At 34.0% G+C, this 24,860-nt stretch overlaps 1 protein-coding gene across 6 annotated transcripts in view; it reads right to left on the minus strand.

Annotated features, from left to right (window-relative positions):
* Positions 1-24,860, minus strand: part of LOC105199499 (golgin subfamily A member 1) — a 363,242-nt gene that overhangs the window by 270,352 nt on the left and 68,030 nt on the right. For all 6 annotated transcript variants that reach the window (XR_005574121.1, XR_005574120.1, XM_039445718.1 and 3 more), the window contains exon 3: positions 2,510-2,598. Coding sequence is in view for 4 of the 6 variants with exons in the window: in XM_039445718.1 (XP_039301652.1) it covers positions 2,510-2,598 (89 nt within the window). In the remaining 2 variants the exon portion in view is untranslated. The remainder of the gene's footprint in view (positions 1-2,509; positions 2,599-24,860) is intronic.

Genomic DNA, 24,860 nt, shown 5'->3' on the forward strand with positions numbered 1-24,860 from the left:
AGACATTTGTGGGTAGACTCCTTTTACTTCAGTGGCAAAACCAAATATTTATAGTAAAAAGGTCTTTTTATGTATTTGCGAGATGGAAAAGATATAAAATATTAATAAAATATTAAAGGTATAAAATATAATCCTTTAAATACACTAAATTTAAATATTACTTTTAAAATACTTTTAATTCAAATTAACTTTAAAAAGTTACTGAAAATTTTCTGAAATATTGCTGATGACGTGTAATCTTCTGTATATAATTAATTTGAATAATATTACTGAAGCATTCTAATTTAAAGTATATTTGAAAGTTAAGTATATTTTGGTTTTAAAGTACTCCAAAATTAATATTTAAATTAATTATATTCAGAGAATTACGAACAGCAACATTTCAAAAAGTTTTCAGTAACTTTTTAGTTATATTTTATATAATTTTATTAATTATAGTTATTTTTCAAAAAGATTTCAAAAATATTTCAGAAAAATTTCAATAACCTTTCAGCAATATTTCTGCAAGTTTTTAAAAGCGAACATTTTAAAATCCTAGAGCCGTCTCTGAAACATTGCCGAGACGTTTCAAAAACCTTTATAAAACTTTTAATTTTTTTCAGGTGAAATATTTCTAAGACATCTCTGAAAGATTTCGGTAGTGTATACGCATACTAGATAGGCTAAAAAGTTCTGGAATTTTTAATGAAAACAAGCGTTTTTGGGCAAAGTTATATTTATTCCTCAACATAGTTGCCTTAGAGTGCGATACACTTGGTATAGCAATTTTTCAACATTTTTATGCCCTTTTTGTAGTACAAAACGTCCAAGCCTTCGAAATATGCCTCGGTTTCCGCGATAACTTCTTCATTCAATGTAAATATCTTTCCCTGGAGCCATCGGTTGAGGTTTGGGAACAGATAATAGTCGTTGGGGGCCAAGTCTGGAGAATATGGCTGGTGAGCAACCAATTCGAATCGTAATTGGTCTAATTTGGCCATTCTCTTTCAAGGACGTATGTGACGATGCGTTATCGTGATAGTACCGAATTTTTTTCTCTACCATATGGGGCTGTTTTTTCTTTATTCCGTCGTTCAGTTTGTCCAATAACGCTGCATAATACTCTCCCGTAACTGTTCTTCCCTTCTGCAGGTAAAGATTAGGCTATGCGCATCTCAAAAAACGGAGGCCAAAATCTTCCCGGCCGAGCGTTGATCTTTTGGCCGCTTTGGTCGACTTTCGTGTCTTTTCAGCCACTCTGCAGACTGCCTATTGGACTCAGGCATAAGGTAATAGATCCACGTTTCATTCATCGTCATAAAACGTCGAAAGAAGTCCGCTCGATTACGCTGCAACAACGCCAAACCGGCCATTAAATCATCAACGCGCTGCTTTTTTTGGTCGACGGTCAGCAAACGCGGCACCCATCGCGTAGACAGCTTTTTCATATCCAAACATCGTGCAAAATGTATCTCACCCGTTCTTTTGAGATGCCAACGGTCTCAGCTAACTCGCACAACTTCACTTTACGATCACTCAAAACAATTCGATGTACTTGCTTTACGATTTCCGGATTCGTAGCTTCTTTTATTCTTTTAGAGCAAGGTACGTCTTCGGTGCTTGTACGACCCATTTTAAATTCACTAAACCATCAATAAACTGTTATTCTCAAAGGAGTAGATGTGGGATAACATTTTTTCAATCATTTCATTGATTGTTCAGGATTTTTTCCCATCAAAAAACAATGTTTGATCAATTCTAATATTCCTGTTTTTCCATTTTTTTACGAAGGCAAAGGTAGCGACACTTAAATGACTGTAGCTTGTAAACAAATGAACAAAATGTCATGAAACTTCACACATAAACCAGTGACAGATAAACCACTCAAAATAAATCATGTTCATTTTCTAGTGGCGCCACCTACTAAAAAATCCCGGGACTTTTCAGCCCATGTAGTGTATTGTACTATACAAAGAAATAATAAAATTTATCACCGTTACTGTAAAAATATAATGTCATAGTTACTATTGCAAACAGAAACAATTAAAAATCATTATCAAAAAAATAACCGAAACGATAATAGCATTATAAATAACGTTATTTTCTAATCTTGGTAAACACACACACGCAAACACAATTCGCATTCAGCGGCTCAATGCACGGGATCTCGCACGAACTTCTGGATCCTAGCTATAATATGTTTTAATTTATAGAAATTTTTTCAAAATTATTTGAAGAACTTATTACATTTAACTTCATGAAATAAAGAAAAATCGCGAACGTTATCGTACTTCTTAAGCCTACAGTGTACATTTAAAAAGTTTTATGTTTATTTTCAATTATTTCCCATTTATATTTTAACGAGAAATCATCTTTTTACTCTATCATGATTTCTGCCACAAGAATAAGTATAAAGAGTTATGTTATTTACGATAGAAAATTTCATGCAAATACAAATGTTTTTTAAGTATAAACAAACTGAGACAAAAATTATAATTTATATATTAATTGTTATTGCAATAAAACGTACAAGATGTTTAACTTTTGCCATTTCTTGCGTTTGAAAGCCTTCCAGTTGCTCCGCATCCTCTTGAAAACTGTACAACTTCTTTTTGTATTCTAGAAACAAAAAAAAATTATGAAATGATAGGATCAGGAATGACGTAAGATGATCAAAAGAATAATTAAAATTTAAGAACATATTTTCTTATTAAACAGAACAAAAAAATCCTAACAAATATTGGTTCAAAAATTATTTATTAGAAATGTTTCCTACACAAATTAAACAAAATAAAAAAGCTGAATTTTTAAGAAACATTTTTCATCTTTAAATCGTCCATTATATAAATATAATGGTAATTTTTCTCCGGACATGATAAACATAAGAACAAAATTTTACACTTTGGTTAATATTTTGAGGATTCATTAAAAATAAAAAAAAATACTTAACTTGTTTGATTCTTGGAAATTTTATATTTATTATTTATTTATTTATATATTCATATTTCTTGTTTCTGTTTAATTTTTGTCAAAACAAAATTATTCATGATGTGACACTACTAATAGAGAATATTTTGGCACCATAAATCAAATAGTATACTATAGGTAGTATACTCATGAATTAAAAATAATGAGAATTTCTTAAAATTGAAACTATACATTGTACTAGAAGACGTTAGTGCAATTACAATAAAATTCACCTTTTCGAATTAACATTTCAACACTGATATTGAGATATAAGCAATTAGAAACGTTTCTCAGATAACGAAATGCGCGCATAGCGAGTTCACGGAGCGCGCATGCGCGGATTATCCGCACGGTAAGCTTACCGTGTAAGTATCCGACAGATGCGTCATCATATAAGAATCATATCGGTCGCACACGTGCGGTACTCATGCGTACGAGCGATATGAGCCTCAAATGCGTTCTCCAAATGAGACTCATATTGCTCGTATGCATGCATACGGCACTCAAACATTCTAATCATTGCCCATTTTTTCACGTCCCAATCAGCACACAATATTTAAAAAATGTTTTTAAAAACATTTTAAATACTTTTGCAATAAAAAGTTTTTAAAAAATTTTAAAATTAATAGAGTAATAATATTATTATTTACAATATTTTTAGTAAATTAGCATTAAAAAAATTAAAAGCATAAAAAGTACTTGAAAAAAATGCGCAATGATTGGAAGTTCATACAGTATTTTGTAAATTTGTTAATTTAATCAGGAGGCGCGGTCGCGTCTCGCAGTATTTGTTTTTTCTTACTTATTTTCATTATTCTTACTTATTTTCATTATCATCATCATTATCATCATCATAGCTCATCATCTTATTTTCATCATCAGCGATCAGCGAGAGAGACCAGCCTCTTTTACGCGAATCAGTGAGTTCAAGCATAACGAGATTATCAGATCTTAGTAACGGCTGAACCGTTCAAGTTCTGAGTAGTCTCAATCGATAGCTTGGGGAAAATTGCATAATAAAAGTGTTTTTATTTTTTCTCTCCGTGCCCTACGAGCGGAGATATAGCGACGCAAAGTCCAAATCTCGACTTTACATTTAAGATACGTCATCATTATTATTATCGTCGCCAAGCGAATCTTGTCCAGTACATTTTTTCGACACAAGTAACGAGTGGCGCTTGTTACTACACTATCAGCCCGCATGCAACCATGTGATGCATCACGTGGCCGCGTGTGCCGCGACAATGATTGCCGTAATATCATGGGTTTCCTAGCCTGTAACCTGAACTGAATCGGCAATATATCTCGGTTCGCGGGGCAGACGACACTTTCTTTATGCCGATGGTCGCTAAGAGAATCTTTTCCCGTATACGTTTTCGACACGGAGTGGTGCTCGTTATAGCCGTTTTATGTGATTATGGGTGCGTTCCGTTTCATGCATAACATAACATGCGATTCACGCATAACATAACATGCGATGCATCATTTATCCTTGTTGTTTTTCAACTAACGTTAAACGAGGATATATAATCAGTACAAAATTACCTTTTCAAAAAAGGTAAAAAAAAGGTATTTATGTGTGTGCGCGCACCTTATCTTTAATTTTTCCTAAAAACACAAGTGGTACTATTTCTGCATTTTAACAGAGAAATTTTTCTATGCTAACCCATGTGGTACTCTCTTTAATTTCTGTACAAAATCTAAGTGATTCTATTTCTGCATTTTCATTGAAAAATCTTCCTATTTCTAACCCAAGTAGTATTTACTTAAAAATAAATATTTTAAATTTAATCCAACCTAAATGTATTCTTCCCAAAAAATATATGAAATCTTTAAATTGCGCCATTTATAAAGAGAATATGTTGCTCTTTGAAATAATTGCTGTATTTACTTAAAAATAAATACTTTAAATTTAATTCAACCTAAATGTATTCTTTCCAAAAAATGTATGAAATCTTTAAATTGCGCCAATTATAAAGAGAATATGTTGCTCTTTGAAATAATTGCTGTACTACTTTTAACAAATACTAGAACAACACAAGCGCGCGCTACGCGCGCATCATTTAATTTCATGTTTACATATAATTAAATATAAATAATAAGAATTTCAAAAATTATACATTTATGATTAAGAATAATAGAGTTTACGATGACAAATGACAGATCATGTTCTTGATGATTATGAATAAATAAAAATAGAATATGATTTGATTTATTATTACCCTATTAGTAAACAATGTTTTTAAATGTTTTTTAAATATTTATTTTTTATTATAACGTTTTTTAAATATTCAAAAAACATTTAAAAGATATTGTTTTTTAATAGGGTAAATATCTATAAAATTATCATAATAGTATACGTTAATATCTCATTCTTGTAATAGATACCCGTATGTATAACTCTTTTATATTGTTTATATAACCAAAACCTACAAAAAACAAAATTTAAACATGTTATAATTATTTATTTTATAATTATTTAATATACAATAATATTTATACTTAGTACGTGATACGATTGCATTTTTGTATTAAAAACAAATATTATACACTCATCAACTTCCAAGCACACGAGATTATTATATTTCAATAACTTTTGAATCGATCAAGTTCTAAATACTCTCAAACGATGGGTAAAGTTCTATAATGAAAATATTTTTATTTTTTCTGTCTGTATTCTACGAACGGAGATATCATAATAAAAAGTTCACCTCTGAAATTTTATTTTCTGAGATATACGTGGTCATTAAAAAAATCTTCAAACTCGTGTTTAATTGCATTCTTAATTTCTTTTGTTCTTTATTTAAAAATCTTTACATTCTCAGCCTTCTTTAAATCCTTTCTACTTTCTACTTTTTTCCTATCCTACTCTCACAATTCTTCTTTCTTCTTCCTTACATTATTTCACACATTTTTTAAAATTTTTATTAAAACAGATAATGTTTGGTTAATGAAACAGTAATTTTTAAAACAAAATGTCAATATACCATAATATGCATTCATTATTAAAGAAACCTTCAAATTCGTGTACAATTACATTCATAATTTCTTTTGTACTTATTGTATATTTGTATTTATTTCAAACTTTACCTTCTCCACCTTCTTTGATTCCTTTCTGCTTTATATTTTTTATTTATTTTCCTTTCTTCTTACATTATTTCATGTCTTTCTGTACCCTCATTATACATATTTTAAAATCCTTACTAAAAGACATAATGTTCGATTAAAGAAATTTTCATTTCTATAACACAAAACTTCATAACATTTGATATGACATTCATTTATTACTAAAAAAATCCTGAAACTCAGGTTCAATTGTATTTTTAATTTCTTTTGTTTTTTATTTACAAATCTTTACTTTTAATTATAATATAGGTATTCAAAGATTATTTTATTTTACATATATTGAGTGTTGTACAAAAATTACAAATTTATAAAATTTTAATTAATTTAAGCAAGTTAAAATAGCATATTAATTTTTTCTAAGATACAGATAAAAATATTTATTGTCTTTAAAGAGGTTGAACTTCTCGTCAATTAGATTTTATAAATTTGCCATTTATATTTTTGTGTTTTTGGAACTCATTAAGCTAGAATTTTATTAATACATTTGTGTGCTTGCACCTTATTATTTACAAACTTTTTTTAATAATTTTAATATTTTAAAATATTAAATATTAATTGTATCAATAAATATTTAAAAAGATAATTACTACAGAAATTTTAAAGAGATTTTTGTGTTCATATAAACAGGCATAAACAGTTTAAAATAAATGACTAACTTGACTATACGGGAATATTAACTGGAAATACGATCTACGTAACACATGTTAGATTAGAGTCTATATTGCAGGATCCGGGATACACGTAATAAATTAAACAATCTATCGAAATAAAAGAAACAGATAACATAGATAAAATTATATTAGAGAAATTTTTATTTTTGACACAAAATATCAAAATAGCATGTAATATTAGTACATTATTAGAAGAGAACCTTTAAACCTTTTCAATTTTATTTCCATTCTGCACTCCTTTGATATTTCCTCCATCCTTCCATCTTTTTTCTATTATTCTGTTCAAAAATCTTTACCTTTTCAAACACCTTCAATTACTTTCTCTTTTGAATTTTATTTCCATTCTGCACTTCTTCGATCCTTCCTCTTTCCTTCCTACCTTCCTTTTTATATTATATTATTTAAAAATCTTTATCTTCTCCAACACCTTTCTCCTTTCAATTTTATTTCAATTCTCAACTCCTTTGATCGTTCCTCCTATCTTTTTTTCTTTTTATAATATTCTATTAAAAAATCTTGACCTTCTTTAATACCTTCAATTCCTTTCTCTTTTTAATTTTATTTCCATTCTACACTCCTTTGATTTTTCCTCTTTCCTTCCTACTTTTTTTTATTATTCTATTCCTCTTCTTTTCTATATCTTCATTTTACATTTTTAAAAAACTTTACTAAAATAAATAATAATCTATTAGAGAAATTTTTATTTTTATGACACAAAATATCAAAATATCACGTAATAGTCGCCCATTATTAAAAAAAAACTTTTAATCTAGTGTTTAATTGATGTCTTTACTTTATTTATCTTTTATTTAAAAATCTTCACCTTTTTCAACACCTTCAATTCATTTCTCCTTTCAATTTTATTTCCATTTTAAACTCCTTTGATCTTTCCATCTTTTTTCCTTCCTTTTTATATTATTCTATTCAAAAATCTTTACCTTTTACAACACCTTCAATTTCTGTCTCCATTCAATTATATTTCCGTTCTACACTCCTTCGATCCTTTTTTTTTATGTTATTATATTGTTCTTTTCTATATCTTCATTTCAATCATTTTTAAAAAAAACTTTACTAAAATATATAATATTTTATTATAAGCATTTTTATTTTTATAACACATAATATCAAAATATCATGTAATATTAGCACATTATTAAAAAAAAACTTCAAACTGGTTTTTAATTGATATCTTGACGTATTCATTCTTTATTTAAAAACCTGTACCTTCTCCAACACCTTCAATTCCTTTCTCCATTAAATTTTATTTCCATTCTATACTCCTTCAATCCTACCTTCTTCCTACCTTCTATTTTATATTATTCTATTCCTCTTCTTTTCTTTATCGTCATTTCACATTTTGAAAAGGTTTATTAAAAAAGTTAAAATTTTATTTCAGAAATTTTTATTCTCATGATACAAAATATCAAAATATCATGTAATATTTGCCCATTATTAAAAAGAACCATTAAACTGGTATTTAATTTCTGTCTTAATTTTATTCATCCTTTATTTAAAAATCTTTACCTTCTCCAACATCTTCAATTCCTTTCTTCTTTCAAGTTTGTTTCCATTTTACACTCCTTCGAGCCTTCTTCCTCCCTCCTTTCTATTTTATATTATTTTATTCCTTTATTTTCTTTATCATTTTACATTTTTAAAAAACTTTACTACAAAAATATATAATATTCTATTAGAAAAATTTTTATTTTTATGACACAAAATATACCTTTTTCGCACATTTTTTAAACTCTTTACTAAAAGAGATAATGTTTTATTAAGGATGTACTGGCGGTAACGTCTAACATTGACAATGCCTTGAAAATTTTATAAATTGTTTCTATTTATTATCTGAACACATGTTTAAAATTTGAATTCGATCCTCTAACTGGTTCACGAGTTATTCAACTTTAAATTTTGCATGTATTTTTATGGTGTAGCAGTACATTTCCACTTATATCAACAAAATTATAAAGAAATAACATTGCCAATATTCTGAAACTTTGTTTATGAGTAAATAAAATATTGAGCAATATTTCTAAAAAAGTTTATATTGATTTACTAACTCGTTGTTAAGATATCAATGATAAAACGACGCAAAATTTTAGTAAATGTCAAATTTTCGAATGAGCTACGTAACCATACTACATGACCACCTTACTTTGACTTGTATAAAGTGATAGAAGAGCAAATATTATGTTAATGGTATTTAAATATCTTATGGATTTTTAAGTTCCATTTGATATCTGATATACATTAAATTGCATTAAATGTTATCAATATGCGTCTAGTTTTTTCATTTCTTACAGTTGATTTTTGATAAAATTTACGTGCAAAAGTTTTTTGTCGACGATCGCAAAAATGGCAAAATATACAAATATATTTATTTGTAGTGCCAAATATCACGTTAACTGATATTATTTAAGTCATTAATCCTATACATGATACGAGTACATATGGTGTTCGTCTTAAGTTACCCAAATAGCAATGCATTCTTTGCACAAAAGAAGAAATACTTGCTAATTACAAGTTTTCTTTCGGTTGCAGTCACGTTATATCGCAGACACTAATCTCTTTAAATAAGACTATCTAAAGGCAATCGGAAGGAAACTATTTCTTAGGAATTGACGGAACTTATTAGTATAAAATTTTCAATAACTTGTTATAAATAGTTTTCAACAATTCTTTATTATAATATTTCCTCCAAATATAAGGAAATTGTGTTAACATCATAATTGATTAAAATTATATATTTATGTATTTTAATATATTTCAATGAAATATGTATGTTATATCCAGATAGCACACAATATTTATTATAAATATTAATAAATATTTTACATAATTTTTTTAGAAATATTGTAGAAGTATTTTATACATATTTTATATATATGACGGAAAAAATTATAAAAATATTTATCCAAAATATTGTTAAAGTATCTATTAAATATTTTCTAAAATATTTATGGTCAACAAAGAATATTTACAAAAATATTAATGTAAATATTTGTAACAAATAAAAAAAATATTTGTAGTAATATTTTGTAAAGCCAGGATTGTATAACCAGAACATCCTTAAAGAAAATTTTATTTTAATAACAGAAAATTACAAATATCATATGATATTCACCCGTTATTAAAAAAAAATCTTAAAACGCGTGTTCAATTACGCTCTTAATTTCTTAAATTTTTATCTTTTTCGCCTTTTTTAATTTTTTTGTCCTTCCTATTTTATTACCATTTTACACTCCTTTGATTCAACTTTCTTCTTTCCTTCTTTTTTTATATTATTTCATTACTCTTCTTTTAATAGCATTTTAATAGCAATATTATAATAATATTATTTATAATATTATAATAATATTATAACATTTTAATAACATTTCTCTTCTTTTCTTTACCTTTCTCGAACATTTTTTAAACTTTTTACTAAAAGAGAATGTCCTGTTTAAAAAAATTTCATTTTAATAACAGAAAATCGCAAAATATAATATTCACCCGTTATTTAAAAAAAAACCTCAAAACTCGTTTTCAATTCTTAATTTTTTAAATCTTTATTTTCTCTGCCTTTTTTAATTCTTTTGTCCTTTCTATTTTATTATCATTTTACACTTCTTCAATTCAACCTCTTTCTTTCCTTCTTTTTTACATTATTTCATTACTCTTCTTTTAATAAAAATATTATAATAATATTAAACAAAAGTATTCATTCCTCTTCTTCTCTTTATCTTCATCGCACATTTTTTAAGCTCTTTACTAAAAGAGATAATGTTCTATTAATCCTTTTAAGACGGTTTTTACAACTGATGGTACACATGTGTACCTAGAGTTTAAAAAGGGTTAAAAAACATTTTATTTTAGTAACAGAAAATCGCAAAATATAATATTCACCTGTTATTAAAAAAGAACTTTCAAAGCGTATTCAATTACATTCTTAATTTCTTAAATCTTTACCTTCTCCGCTTTCTATAATTCCTTTCTTCTTTCTGCTTTATTATTATTTTACACTTCTTTGATTTAACCTGCTTCCTTCTTTCTTTTCTACATTATTTCATTACTCTTCTTTTAATAGCATTTTAATAGCAATATTATAATAATATTAAACAAAATTGCTAAAAATAAAATATAACACAAAGTATCAATTCTTTATAATGATATTATAACCATAAACATAAACGTTTCATAAGATTTATCTAAAATAATCGTGAAGTCGTCCAAACGGAAAAGAAAAGTCCTCATCGACGCAGGAAACAGAACCAACACATTATTATTACACCATTAACCTCGTGATGCATGTAACAGTTATGTCTATTAACTGTCAAAACGTAATCTCCGCGATGACAGCAGCTCGCGAAGTAAGCACATCGAGAGAACCAATCAGCATTACGGAAAAGCGTCAACAATAAACTTCGAGAGACTGCGACTATCGATTTAACATGGATTTTTTCAGATAGGAGAAAAATGCAAGTGATAGTATCTTTATTTTTAAAATAAAATCCAAGTGGTATCTTTAATTCCTTTCTAAATAAAATTCAAGTGATACTATCTGTGTATTTCTATTGATCTGTTTTAACCTAAGTAAATGTACTTAATTTTAAAAAGTTTCAAAGGAATATATAACATTTAATCTTAAAGAATTAAGGAAAAAACAGAAATGAGAAAGTTTTATTAAAATATAAAATTTTTAAACTACAAAAAATTGCCGCTGCTAGATAGGAAAAGCAATGAAAAGAATTGACATAAGAAAGAATGCGATAAATGTAACACTTGTAAGATATGCGTTATAAAATAAAGTAATTATTCAATAGAAATACACAGATAGTATCACTTGAATTTTATTTAGAAAGGAATTAAAGATACCACTTGGATTTTATTTGAAAAATAAAGATACTATCACTTGCATTTTATTTGTTAAAAGTAGTACAGCAATTATTTCAAAGAGCAACATATTCTCTTTATAATTGGCGCAATTTAAAGATTTCATATATTTTTTGGGAAGAATACATTTAGGTTGGATTAAATTTAAAATATTTATTTTTAAGTAAATACTACTTGGGTTAGAAATAGGAAGATTTTTCAATGAAAATGCAGAAATAGAATCATTTAGGTTTTGTATAGAAATTAAAGAGAGTACCACATGGGTTAGCATAGAAAATATAATATACGAGAGGATGTACCTTGTTTGATCACGTTGCGATTGATCACAGCGTACCTCCATCACATTGTAAGAGTAGCGTAATACGTTCTTGTGCGCATGGCAGGATTATCACGTTACTCTCACGCCGTGAAATGTACCCAACATGCGTAATTGCACCATGCGACCTTTTACGCGTATAGTCGTGAGCTAAAAGGTAGCAACACATTTTTTTTGATGGTAGATGGTTTGATACTTAATTGGTTGGATCCACAGGTAAGAACTAATGACGTTCTCCGTTTGATGAGCAAGTCTACATTTCAAAAACAATCGAAGAAAATGTGTTGCAACCTTTTAGCTCACGACTATACACGCATGCGTCCATCACATTGTGAGGGCACTGTGATGCACTTTTGCACGCACAGCGTGATTATCACGTCGTGAGAATAACGTGAATTCACAAATTGTTGTATGGGTTTATACGTGTCGTCTATATAATGTTTATACAAATGTTGCGTTTATTTTTGTAGTGTTTAAACTAAAAATTAAATATTAATAACAAACGAACATGTGATGAAGGAAAATGAAATAGTTATTGTCAAAAAAATGTCATAATTTTTTACCATTTACAAGGAGATGCTACAAATTATAAAACACGGAATCAGATGAGCCTTAGTTCATTCAAAATGGGAGATAGAGGGTATAAAAAATATTAGAGCATTTGAGTGCATGGACCTTCGTTTCAAAGAAATTTACGTGTAAAATTTGGCATTTGCCGCGCGATGCGTTAAGTACTATTGCACGGTAGGTTAAAGCGTGAAGTGCGATGGCTGAGGAGATTATGGCTTTATTATACAATTCTGGCATTGCTGTACAATGTTGTGGGTAAAAATTTACGTAAAAGCATTGGAAACACAAAATACTACAATGTACACCATGAATATTGTATAAAAGGATAACGTGTTCTATAAGAACATTTAATATTATGTAAGTTTACAGGAAAACATAATTGATTCATATTACTAAATATTTCGCCTTCATGTGCTAACTTTGACACGTACCAAGCAAATTGTAACATATTTTTAAATTTCGGCGCAGATAATAAATAGTGTGTTAATGATTGAATTCTGATTGCATTATATTACGTATTCAATTCTATTCTTTCTCCGCCAAAAATAATATCAGGACAATGTACAGCAATGTCAGAATTGTATAATGAATAAAAATAAATAAATAAACTTGAATAAATATGCAAACTTTCTGATTATTACATTGTTACATATACCAAATAATATATAACTATTAATATCTTGCTAAGAATAATAAAAATTAATTACAATTAATAAATGTAGCTATTATTTAAAAAAAGAAAAAATTGGCACTGCGAGGTTTCGAACACACGCGGCCGCAGAAGACAAAATAAAAGGCGCGCACCTAGTCCCCTCAGCCATCGCGCTTTAACCTACCACGTTTTAACCTACCGCGCAATAATACTTAACGCACTGCGCGGCAAATGCCAAACTTCACATGCAAATTTCTCTGAAACAAAGGCCCATGCACTCAAATACTCGACACCTTTTTATACTCTCGATCCCCCCTTTTGAATAAACTAAGGCTCATCTGATTACGTGTTTTACAATTCGTATGTCCTTGTTAGTTTGGAAAATAGAGCTATAAAAAAATGCAATTTTTGTTGGACATATGAATGCGATTGGGAGCAGCCAGTAAGCATTGAGTTAGTCTGTATCCCTCTGCATTCATTTCCTTTCGTGTGTGCGTACGGCGTAACTAAAAAGTTTTATCTCACTAGTGGAAGTATTGCCACTGAGCGCGCAATGGGACCTAACTTTTAAATAGTTTCCCTGATAAAAAAAAACCGATAGAAAACGATAGAGTCCAGGTCCAGGTTAAGAAACTTAATTCAAAACAATAGAATTCTATTGTTTTGAATTAGGTTTCTTGTCCTAGACTATCGTTCTCTATCAATTTTTTTATCGGGGTATTGTCGCAAGTGTATAGTCGTGAGCTAAAAGGTTGCAACACATTTTCTTCGATTGTTTTTGGAATGTAGACTTGCTCATCGAATGGCGAACGTCATTAGTTCTTACCTGTGGATCCAACCAATTAAGCATCGAACCATCTAACCATCGAAGAAAATGTGTTGCAACCTTCTAACTCACGACTGTACTATCTTCAAAAAAAGACTTGTTTGTTTTTTGCAAGAAATCCTTTAATTGTAAAGAATTTTGGATTCTTTTCTAAATTCTCTTCTTTAAAATGATCATCCATGTTAATGTCCAGAATATATATCATCGAACTACACAATCAATCAAATTTTTAAATCCTGCACATTAACTTTTGCAAATGTATAAATGTGCATTCTTCTTGTACCAAATACCAACATGATTTTTTTGTCTATTGTATACAGTAATATCTAATTGACTTTATCCTATTCATTACAAAACAATTGTTTAGTAAGAAAAGAAAGGGAGTGATGGAATACTACTTTGTTTTTTTTTAAATGATTTAGTAAATATTAACGTAATGCAATTCTTATCAACTTATTAATTTGTTAGCCATAGAGTTCTATCAATCACTCTATAAGTAATTCATCGAGTATATAGAAAACAAACATAGTTTACAATTTACTCAAGAGGCAAAAAAGATACGTTTATGAGAAGCAGAAAGGTTGTAGAACATTAACAATTAATGTCATAAAAGGCACTTTTTTCATAAATTAATCCTTTGTGGATCCTTTGTGGATCTTGCACACTAATAAATACTAGAAGACAAGGTTTTATAAAATTTCATGAAATATTTTGTATTAAAAAAAAATTTTTTTTAAATAATCTTTTTGCTTAAAAATAACTCTTCAAAATAATTTCTTTGCTGTTAGTAAGCATTATGCAACATCCACTAAACAATTGTAAAGGTGTAAGAACGGTCTTACGCTAAGACAAATAGTTAACACGTTAAGTGCCACGCTGGTTCCTACGAACCGGCGCTAGACTTTTCGTTCAAGCCTCGTCGGTCCGAAAAGTTCCGCTTGACGGCCAACTATAGCGTGAACGGAACGGCACGTAAAACCGACGTGACGTTTAATATTATAAATATTAACAAAACAGAGTCAATGTTTGCGCCGTTACTGATCTTCGATTATTAATTTAACACGGTAATATCACGAAGATCGCAGTTTTATATATCAAAGGGGTTATATAATAGTATAATATTAATTATTATAGATTTATTTAGTCAAATGGTTCTACTTCATTGTTGTTTGCTATTTGGCGCTCGCTTGTTGCGTCTAATATTTAATAAAGTAAAAGTCAAACGCCGGTTCGTGAAAACCGACGCAGCGTAAACGGAAAGTCTAGTGTCCAGTCCTTACAGACCGGCGTAGCACTTGACGTGCTAACGATCATCTCATGACCCCTCTCACTAGATAATATCACTTTACCGAATTCATATACATTACGGCGCACATTAAATTCAATTAGATTATTTAAAAACCACATTCAAATCCTTCAAGTTAAAATTAAAAAATCAATATCTAACACACTCCTTAAAATTGAGTAGAAAGTATAACTATAAAAATTGTTGCAAATAAAGTATAACTAAAAAATACTTGCAAAATAAAAGTTCAGCTTTTATAAGAATGCAGTAAACACTAATGATCAGTAACCATCCTACAATGTCTAAATAAACTGTAACAAAGAATTTTTAGCGGTTACTCTTAGAATTCAAATTATACGAGAAACCATTGCAACTTATCACCCCATATGTATCTCACAGCTCCTATCTTTCCTTTAATTTCTCGATTGTTAATATGCAAATATGGCATAAGAAATAAATACTTTTGAGTCAATATTTGTTCAATTTTTTTTCTATTTATACTATAACTAATTAAAAGTTCTAACGGTTATAGTTAGATCTTATTGTTAGTAATATTTCTTTTGTAATTCTATATATATATATATATATATATATATATATATATATATTTTTTTTTTAAATTTACTAAGTCGCATCGATAGATTGTTCGGTCTTAAAAAAATTTTAAATTAAACAAAAATAGTAATATCACAATATTAAATCCCAAATTAATTTCGTAATAATTATATTAACAAGCATCTAATATGTCAATAAAAAAACTTTTCCCTTCAAAAAACCATAATTTATTGCGAAAAATAACATTTCAACAATAGATCGAACCTAGAACCTCTCGACTTTTTGATGTCAGTGACTTTTTTTAATTATTTTACTACATGGTGTTAAATAATTAAAAGCTAATATTTTTAATTAATACTATGCATACAGATATAATTAATTATTCACTCAGCACTCGTTTTATTTTTAATAATTCTAAATATAATAAGAAATTTTCAAAAATTCAAATTTACAAAATTTTTTATTCTGATGTATGAGATTTGATCAAAATATATTTAAAACTTTTGAATTTCGTGCATAATACGTAACCGATTTAGCCCATTTCTTTTTCTGAGATTGGTACATCTCTTCTTGACACTTATGTAAATTTTCAGCCTTTTTGGATGCATAGTTGATTTTGAACAAATAAGCTAGTAAGATGCGTTTTGATGTGCTTAGACATTTAAAATGTGAAAGTAACGGACCAAAGAATTTATCAAATTTTGCGTTAATAATAAAATTGAATGCAATCACCTGAATGAATTGTTGTGCTGTGAAGAAAATGCAATTTATGATTAGCATAAAACGTTTTAAAAAGGATGGTAAAAACGTTAAAAATGACGAGAGGCCTCGGCAAATGAGCACATTAATTCATGAAATCAAAATGGAAAAAATTCCTACCATCGGATAGTACGGTCAATAAAAAGTATTAATTGAAAATTTTACGCCGTTTGTGTGAAACAATCCGAGAAAAACAACCAGAATTGTAGAAAAAACAATTCATTCTAATTACACTATGACAATGCACCAGCTTATCAAGCGATAGCATCGCAACGCCAGATATTAAAAAAAAAATTTGTCAAAAAGTTCGAGTCAATATTTTGTGACTACGGTACTGGCATTGTCGAAGCGCTACCGCAGTAGCTTTATCTCAAGTTTTTGCCTTGCACGTTTTCCGATTTAATGAACTCGGAAATTACTCGGAAACAAAGATTGAAAAATAAAACAAATTTTAATGATACTTTTATAATAACTTTTTACGAACTTTTGATTGCGACCGGTCCGAATGAAATCGGTTCAGTCAATCCCGAGATTTCAATAACGAGTCTATGAAAAGTGTCACTTCGACAATTTTAGTTTTCAGTGTTGTTCGTCGTCCGACAACAACGGTCGTTGTCTTCGTCTTGTTCAGTCTCATCGCCAAAGTGTATTTACAACGCTCAAGACGGGCGACTGTCTGTCAAGAAGGGTTTTTATGTGGGGTTATGCACTATGCAACTACTTAATCAAAAGAGCGCTCGAGAGAGAAAGGGACTGACTGACTGACTGACTGACTTGGCTTTATTTACATTCTAGGGACCTGCCCTCTAAGAATATGTACAGTAAAGCAAAATCGAAATATACAAAAAAATTAACAAAAAACTAAACTTAAAATACAAACAAAACAGAATGGTATAAAACAATAGTGTAAATGCATAGAAAAAAATGTACATTTTTAACTATAACGCAATTAATAAACTTGAGTAAGATAAAATAAAATAAAACAAAACAAAACAATAATATAAGCAATAATTGAAAAGAAAAAAAAAACAGAATACAGAACTAAAAAACAGAGAATAATGTAAAATTAAACGAGATGACGTTATTGAAGAGAAGATACTGAATAGTATACAAAATAAAGATTTAAGATAACGTGACGTTGAGAGGAAGATTGTGAGTAACATTGTTAGTGTTGCGTGGCCAAAAGTAACCGCGTCTTCACTTAATTATGTTACATTTGAGGTTGGCGCGCGCTCCTCCGCAGATGATCGAAGAGGAAGAGCCTGAAAAATTTTAGTGAGTTTGCCTCCCTCACCCCAGCGGGTCCCGATAGCGCACATCCCGATAGCACACAAACCACTCACAATGATAGATGCCTAGAGATTTTCCGTAGGTTGGGTTAGATAAGTCAAGATGATTGGTTGGTGAGCTATTGGGATGTGCGCTATCGGAACCCTCCCCCCTCACACTAAGTGGAAGTTCCACCACTTACAGCTGGTGTAAATAAATAAATGTTGAAAAGTGGAGGTATGGCAGGAAGGTAAAACAAAATCCATGTGAAAGGCGATGGAGCGAAGGTGGGAAAGAAAACGGAGGGAAGGCTGGAAATTGCTGGCGAGGAAGAGAGGGGATCCCGAGTGGATGATGGTGTAAACTAGTATACAGGTTAAATATTTTCTCCGGTCATCGGCGGTAAGCCATCCGAGACGCTCGTAAAACGGGGATACATGCTCGTCCCAACGGAGATCAAAAACGAAACGAACGCACGCATTCATCAAGCGCTTAAGTTTAAGTTTTTGTTGTACGGTAAGATCAGTCAACAGGGCGGCGCAGTAATCAAAGAGGGGAAAAGCAAGCGATGTGATAAGCCGTATTCTTAGAGGGCGCAAAAGACTATTTTTGTAATACTTTAGGCGCCAGAGAATCCCGTTTATACTGCATGAGGTAGAGCGGACTTGGTCGGCCCAGTTGAGATTGCTGGTGATGTTCAGTCCTAAATTGCAAACAGAGTCCGCAAACTCAATTTGCATGTTGTGTAGGCGGAGTACAATATTCGCGGTTGGGATGGCGTTAACGTATCTGGCAATGCCAAGAAGCATGGCCTTGGTTTTCTTTACATTAAACCGTAGGTGGTTCAGGGCTGCTCATCGCTCAATCGCGGCGATATCCTCCCTGATCATTCCGATTGCCCCCTCAAAGTCGTTAGGGGGAAATTGAATGTAGATTTGTAAGTCATCTGCATATAGCAGATGGTTGCCATGCCGAAGCGAGCACCTAAGATCGTTGATAAACATCGAAAACAGCAGAGAACCGAGGACCGAACCCTGAGGTATCCCAGCTCGGATACGTGACCAGGAGAAGAATGTCCCGTCGGACCCTCGCACACGTTGGAATCTCCCCGATAATAGAAGCTGAACCAAGCCAATACAGATGGCGAAATGTAAAAATCGCGCATTTTGTGCAACAGGAGAGCATGTGAGACCGAAGGCCTTGGTAAAGTCAAACATGACAACAAGAGTAACCTTTTGCTTGTCCATACCTAGTCAAAGGTCATTTATCAGTTTTAAAAAAACAGTTTGCGTGCTGTGGTTTCTCCTGAAACTTGTTTAAAAAGGGTCAAGGAGATTGTGTTGAAAGAGATGTTCAGACGGGAAGGTACCGATAGCGCACAGTACTATTGCACACAGCCAATCACAGCGGCTGGTGCCTAGTGATATTCTTCTATTCAAGCGCTATGAGTGGTTGTGAGTGGCTTGTGTGCAATAGTACTGTGCGCTATCGGAACCTTCCCGTTCAGACAGATGATCAAAGGCGATTCGCTCAAGAATCTTGGACAGAACACAGAGCATAGAGATAGGACGAAAATCAGGAGGGGAAGTAGAATTGTTAGTTTTCGAGAGGGAAAGAACGTGAGACCGTTTCCAGGTTTCCAAGATGAGGGAAAGGTAGAGGAGCTAAACAAAATGTTAATGAGATCTAGGATAATAGGGAAAATAACGGGGAGACACAGATTGATGAGACAACGGTTGAGATCATCCGGACCAATAGAAGTGGATGTGCTTGATCTCAAAGCCTTCAGCAGCATTTCCGATAAAATATACAGAAAGTAAAACAGTATGGAGGCAGGACTCGCACTTGCAGGGAGAGACAAGGAAGAGGAAGCTGTGGAAAGAGGGTGGGTTCAGGATGGGTCGAGGAATCAGAAGAAGAAAAAAGATGAATAAAAGTAAAGAGTGCGTTGAGTTCGTCCAGGGAAATGTTGAAGAGTGGATCGGTGGATCTCTGCTTTACCAGGCCAAGTGAGCAAAACTCCGACCGAGTCTGGCACCTAGCCGGTTTTGTAAGTAGAAACTTCTGCTAACGTCAATGCGCAACTTTGCCTCGTTTCTCAACACCCAAAAAGCCTGCCTTCGTTAAGGAGAGGGACGCCAAAGAAAAACTCTTCTTGCGGCATCCCTGCGGCGTAACAGGGCTTTAATAGAGTGGTTAAGCTAGGAGGCGGGGGGCACAAAAGGAGGAGGCGGAGAGAAATCGGGAAAACGACCCCTTGGCTCCGCCGGAGAGGAGACGAAGGGGGGGGGGAAGACGGAGGAGGGTATACTTGCAGCAACATCAGTAGGTCCTCCTCCCTCTCCACCCCCTTCAGCGGACAGGACAGGGTAGGTAGGAAGAGGGTGAGCTCCGCCGCTCTCTCCCTGCCCTCTAGAGTACGCCGGCGTCCCGGCGACGACAGTATGTCATCGCCAGGAATCTCGCAAGCGCGGCTCATTGCTCCCTTCATCTGAGGGTTTGAGCCGAGCCGAGAAGAAACAGTGGGGAAAAGGGACCACAGCGCCGGCTAGACCGGATAGAGGGCCCTACCCTCTCCACTGTTGAGGAGGTACGCCTCGGGCGGAATCAGCGGCGGGGTAGTTGGCCGGCTGACCCGTCTTGGGGCTTGGGATGCGGGTGTGCGTACCTAGGGCCCTCTTCCAGGGAGGTCCAACGCACACCCGGCATCCCGGTTCGGGCGGCTGGGGCTCGACTTCGGTCAAGTTCCGGCCGCTAACTCCGGAGGGGGGTTCCTGCGCTCGGGCGGGACCCGTTTGGGCTAGGACGGACCGCGATGCTTAGTTCAATCCCGTGATCCGTCCCGAGCCCAGACGCTGGAAAAAGTTGGGTTTTAGTGAGTATGCCGGCTACTAGTTAGGTCGGCGAGTCTCTCATACCCTGCGTTCCTGTCTCCACAGGACCGGGAACCTATAAAGGCGTTTCCCAACTATAAAAAAGGAGGCGGGGGCTTGTTGGCGACAAAGACTTTAAACAGTAAAAAGGATTCAATAAATAAATTTAAGAAGAGGTAGAAACAATCAACTTTATAATCAAGATCATCCATACGGTCCAAGGCAGGCCAGTCGTAAGCTAGCAGAGAAGAATAGAAACCGTCTTGATCGAAGTTAGACTCGTCTCTTATGCGGGATGGGACTCTATTGACAAGAAAATCGAGTCACCTCTATCAGGTCGTGGTTTGAAAGAAACGGAACTACCAGCTGATGTCAAGATTTGATTAGGTTTGCGTCGCGGACTAAGCAGTGGTTGAGCTTAGAATGTGATAGCGGTGTGTGATACCTTTCTGCGTAAGGTACTAAGTAAAGGTGATTAAAGGCAATGAAGTCAAGAAAAAAGTCGGTATCATGCGTGGACCAGTTGAGATCGATATTGAGATCGCCGAGTATAGCGGCAGCTGCAAAGGATGGGTGCAGTCTTTCAAATTCGGTTCTGAATATCGAGAGGTAACCTAGTTTAAGGGGGCAATAGACTACTGCAAGAAGAAACTTGCACCTTGTCGGAGAGATTTTTAATAATAAGTATTCAGGCCGACTGCAGTACCCAGTTGGAAACGACGCGAGAATCACGGCCCCGATCCCGTGACGCATAAACATGCCCACGCCACCCCCCCCCCCTTCCCCTCTGTCCCTTCTAATAATCCGATATCCTGGAAGTTGGACCATAATGTCAGAAATGTGAGGCTTGAGCCATGTTTCAGATAGTGCAATGATATCAAAAGTTTTGCAAATAAAAAAGTTAACAAATTCAAAAAAGTGGGGAAGGAGAGACTGGCAATTGACGTGCCCGATGCGAAGAGCTTGGTTGGAGCAAGAGGGGGCGGCGGCCGAACCTCACTTGTGACGCTTCAAGGAAACCTTGGGAATGGCCCCACGGTTGACCGGGCGGTCCTCGGTTAAACAATTATTACTTGAACTCGTGGCGACATTGGTGCTCCCGGCAGCCCGATCCCCTCCGGTCCGAGAGAGGACCGCAGTTTGCGGGGTGTTACGCAATGTTATCTGCGCGCAAACAGATGATTGTCCGAAAGAAACTGCCGGGCGTGGGGGTAGAGCGGTCAAGGTGGAGAGATGCTCTCTATTGTGTAGTCAAATGGGCGAGGTGTCGGGGTGTCTTCTGACAAAGACTTGTCCGCTCCGAACCCAGACCCGGTTCAGACGTTCCTCTCTAACCGCGTCCCTTGTCGCCGCAAAAACTTTGCGGGTGGAGGACGGCAAACGCTCATTAATTTCGATTCTTACCGGCTGCAAACCCAGAACCGACAATCTGTCGAGCACACCGTTCGCGCGCTTTTCCCCCAGCAGGCGATTCCTGAACTCGATCAAGGAGAACTTGACAATTAAAGGACGGGGACGGTCTCCTTTGGTCGGTATTCAAAAGCACGCGACAATATGATCGAGTCCGACCTTGACGCCCAAAACGCGCGCTATTTTTATAATAATATCTTTTTAGTTTTCGGAGGAAAACTGTCCTTTATTCCAAATAAAATCAATTCTGAAGTGCGCTTATCGCGCTCTAGAGCCTCGAGGCGGGACGCGAGTTTACTCAGCTCGATTTTCGCATTTCCAGATTTAGGTTCTGACTCAAGGCTGGCGACACGCCTGTCAAGCGCGTCGTGCTGTCCTCTCAGTTCAGTCAGGGACGAGGTGAGCGCCTCCGATGTAGCAATTAGTTTGGACTCAAGTGCCGCCAGCTGCGGAAGAATCGCAGAGAGATCCTGTAGTTGCGCTTTAATTGTGGAAAGATCTCGCAGTTGCGCTTCGATGGAGGACATCTTCCCCAGTAAGCTAGCTACCATTCCTTTAACAGATTCTGCCTCAGACATTGGAGGTGCCGCTTCTTCCCTCGGAGGGACCAAGCCGACAATCCGCCTCAAGAGGGCAATTCCCTTGCACGCCACGCAGTGTAAGACACCGGGCTGAGAGCCGGCGTGAGCGGAGACGCACTGCTCGTGAAAATAGTGCTTAATGGTCCCGTCGCACTGCAGCAAATCAAAATGCAGGTAACCAAAATAAAGCGCTTACAAATCCCACACGAAAGCGTCATGGCTCGGATCGAGATGCCCAATAAAGAGAGAAAGCATGCAACTGGCACGTTAGAAACGCACGACACGGCGCCGAATCAACAGCGAGGCGATAGCCGCTGGGATTGGGAAACGCACGCCTGGTAACAGCTCGCTGCGCGTGCGCACGGGCCGATGACTGTCCGTTTTTCGAGAAAATTCTATCGAATACGATATCAGAAACTGCGATATGTACCTCAAAAGAACGGCGTGTGCTCTCGGCCAAGTAGTGAAACGTCAAGCTATGAAGCCATTGACAGAAATCCTAGAAGAAATCTGCCCCAAAGGGCAGAAAGCGGCAGAAAATGCAATCAAAGTACGGAGTAAAAGAAAAACACATGAAACGATACTTACATGATGCGAGAGAAAGGTAGGGAGAAAGAGGGAGGGGGGAGGGGAAGAAAGAGAGACTGAGCTTTTATTGAAATTCTAGGACTGTTTTCCTTTAAAAATTTTACAGGTAGAAGAAAGTTTAAGTATACAGAATCTACGTGATAACAAAATTAACAATTAACACTAAAGCGACTAGATATAAGGTGATTAGGATTACGTAGTAAGAATACAATCTTAATAATTAAAACTAACATTAACAGCAGTAATAGTTTTAGTTTAACATTAACTATATGAGAAATGTAACATAAAAATTAACAAAAGATGAAAACTTATCAAATCTAATTATTATAAAGAAATTGAAGAAATAGAAGAGAAAAAAGAAACTTGAAAAAGAAAATCTAAGAAAAACTTGAATAATTTCAATTATAAAGACTAGTGATTGACGTGCATTATGCCTACGTGGGTGGATTCACGCATGCCTCGGTGCCCCTATTTGGGTTAGACCCAGGGGAGAAACGACTGGATCAGTTTCACGGCCACGGATTTGTAAGTAGTTGAAGAGTGAAAGTTTGAACGCGCCGCTTGAGGAGGCCTCCCTGATGACAAGAGAGAGAATGTTCCACATGGTGCTGGCAGTAGAAAGAAGAGTTTTAATAGGTAGAGGTTCTGCAGAAAGGGATTTTAAGGTTAAGGGAGGAAGACGTAGAAGAGCGTAGGTGAAATAAAGGACGTTGAAGGAGACGGAGATTTTCTGAAAGGTATGGAGGAGAGGAGAAACTGATAATATTGAAAAGAAAACAGCAGATTAGATATTCCTTCCTGTCGTCAGCATTTAACCACCCCAACATATTATAATAACGAGAAATGTGCTCGTCCCTGCAAAGGCCGTAAATAAACTTAACACATGAGTTCATAAAACGCCGGATCTTTAATTTTTGTTGTCCAGTGAGGTCGGTAAATAGAGCCGCACAATAGTCAAAGATCGGGAATATTAGGGCGGTTACAAAACGTGTCCGGAGATCTAGGGAGAGACTATTGTTGAAAGCTTTGAGACGTCACAAAATGCCGTTAACCCGCCAAGAGATTCCGTGCACCTGATCTGTCCAGTTAAGGGTGTTATTAACGGAGATCTCGAAATTTGTAACTTTATTAGTAAGCTCAATTAGATTGCCATTAAGGTGGAGTTGAATGCTAGAGAGCGTAAAGCTATTAATGAACCTTGCACTCCTCATGAGCATGGCCTTAGTCTTATTTCTATTTAGAATAAGAAGATTATTAAAAACCCATGACTCAATTGCAGTAATATCCTCCCTAATTAATCCCAAGGCAGCATCAAAGTCGGAGGGTGGGAAATAAAAATAAATTTGTAAATCGTCGGCATAGAGGATATGCCTGCAGTGTTTTAGCGAGTAATGCAGGTCGTCAATAAACAGAGACAATAATAAAGGACCAAGTACGGACCCCTACGATAACTGGTGCCCAGGACAAGAATGAGCCGTCAGGGCCCTTAACGCTTTGAAAACGACCTAAAAAGTAAGACTTTATCCGTTGACAAGCAGAGATTAATAGACAAAATGAG

The sequence above is a fragment of the Solenopsis invicta genome, chromosome 2 (genome assembly GCF_016802725.1).
Source record: "Solenopsis invicta isolate M01_SB chromosome 2, UNIL_Sinv_3.0, whole genome shotgun sequence".
NCBI classification, from domain to species: Eukaryota; Metazoa; Arthropoda; class Insecta; order Hymenoptera; family Formicidae; genus Solenopsis; species Solenopsis invicta.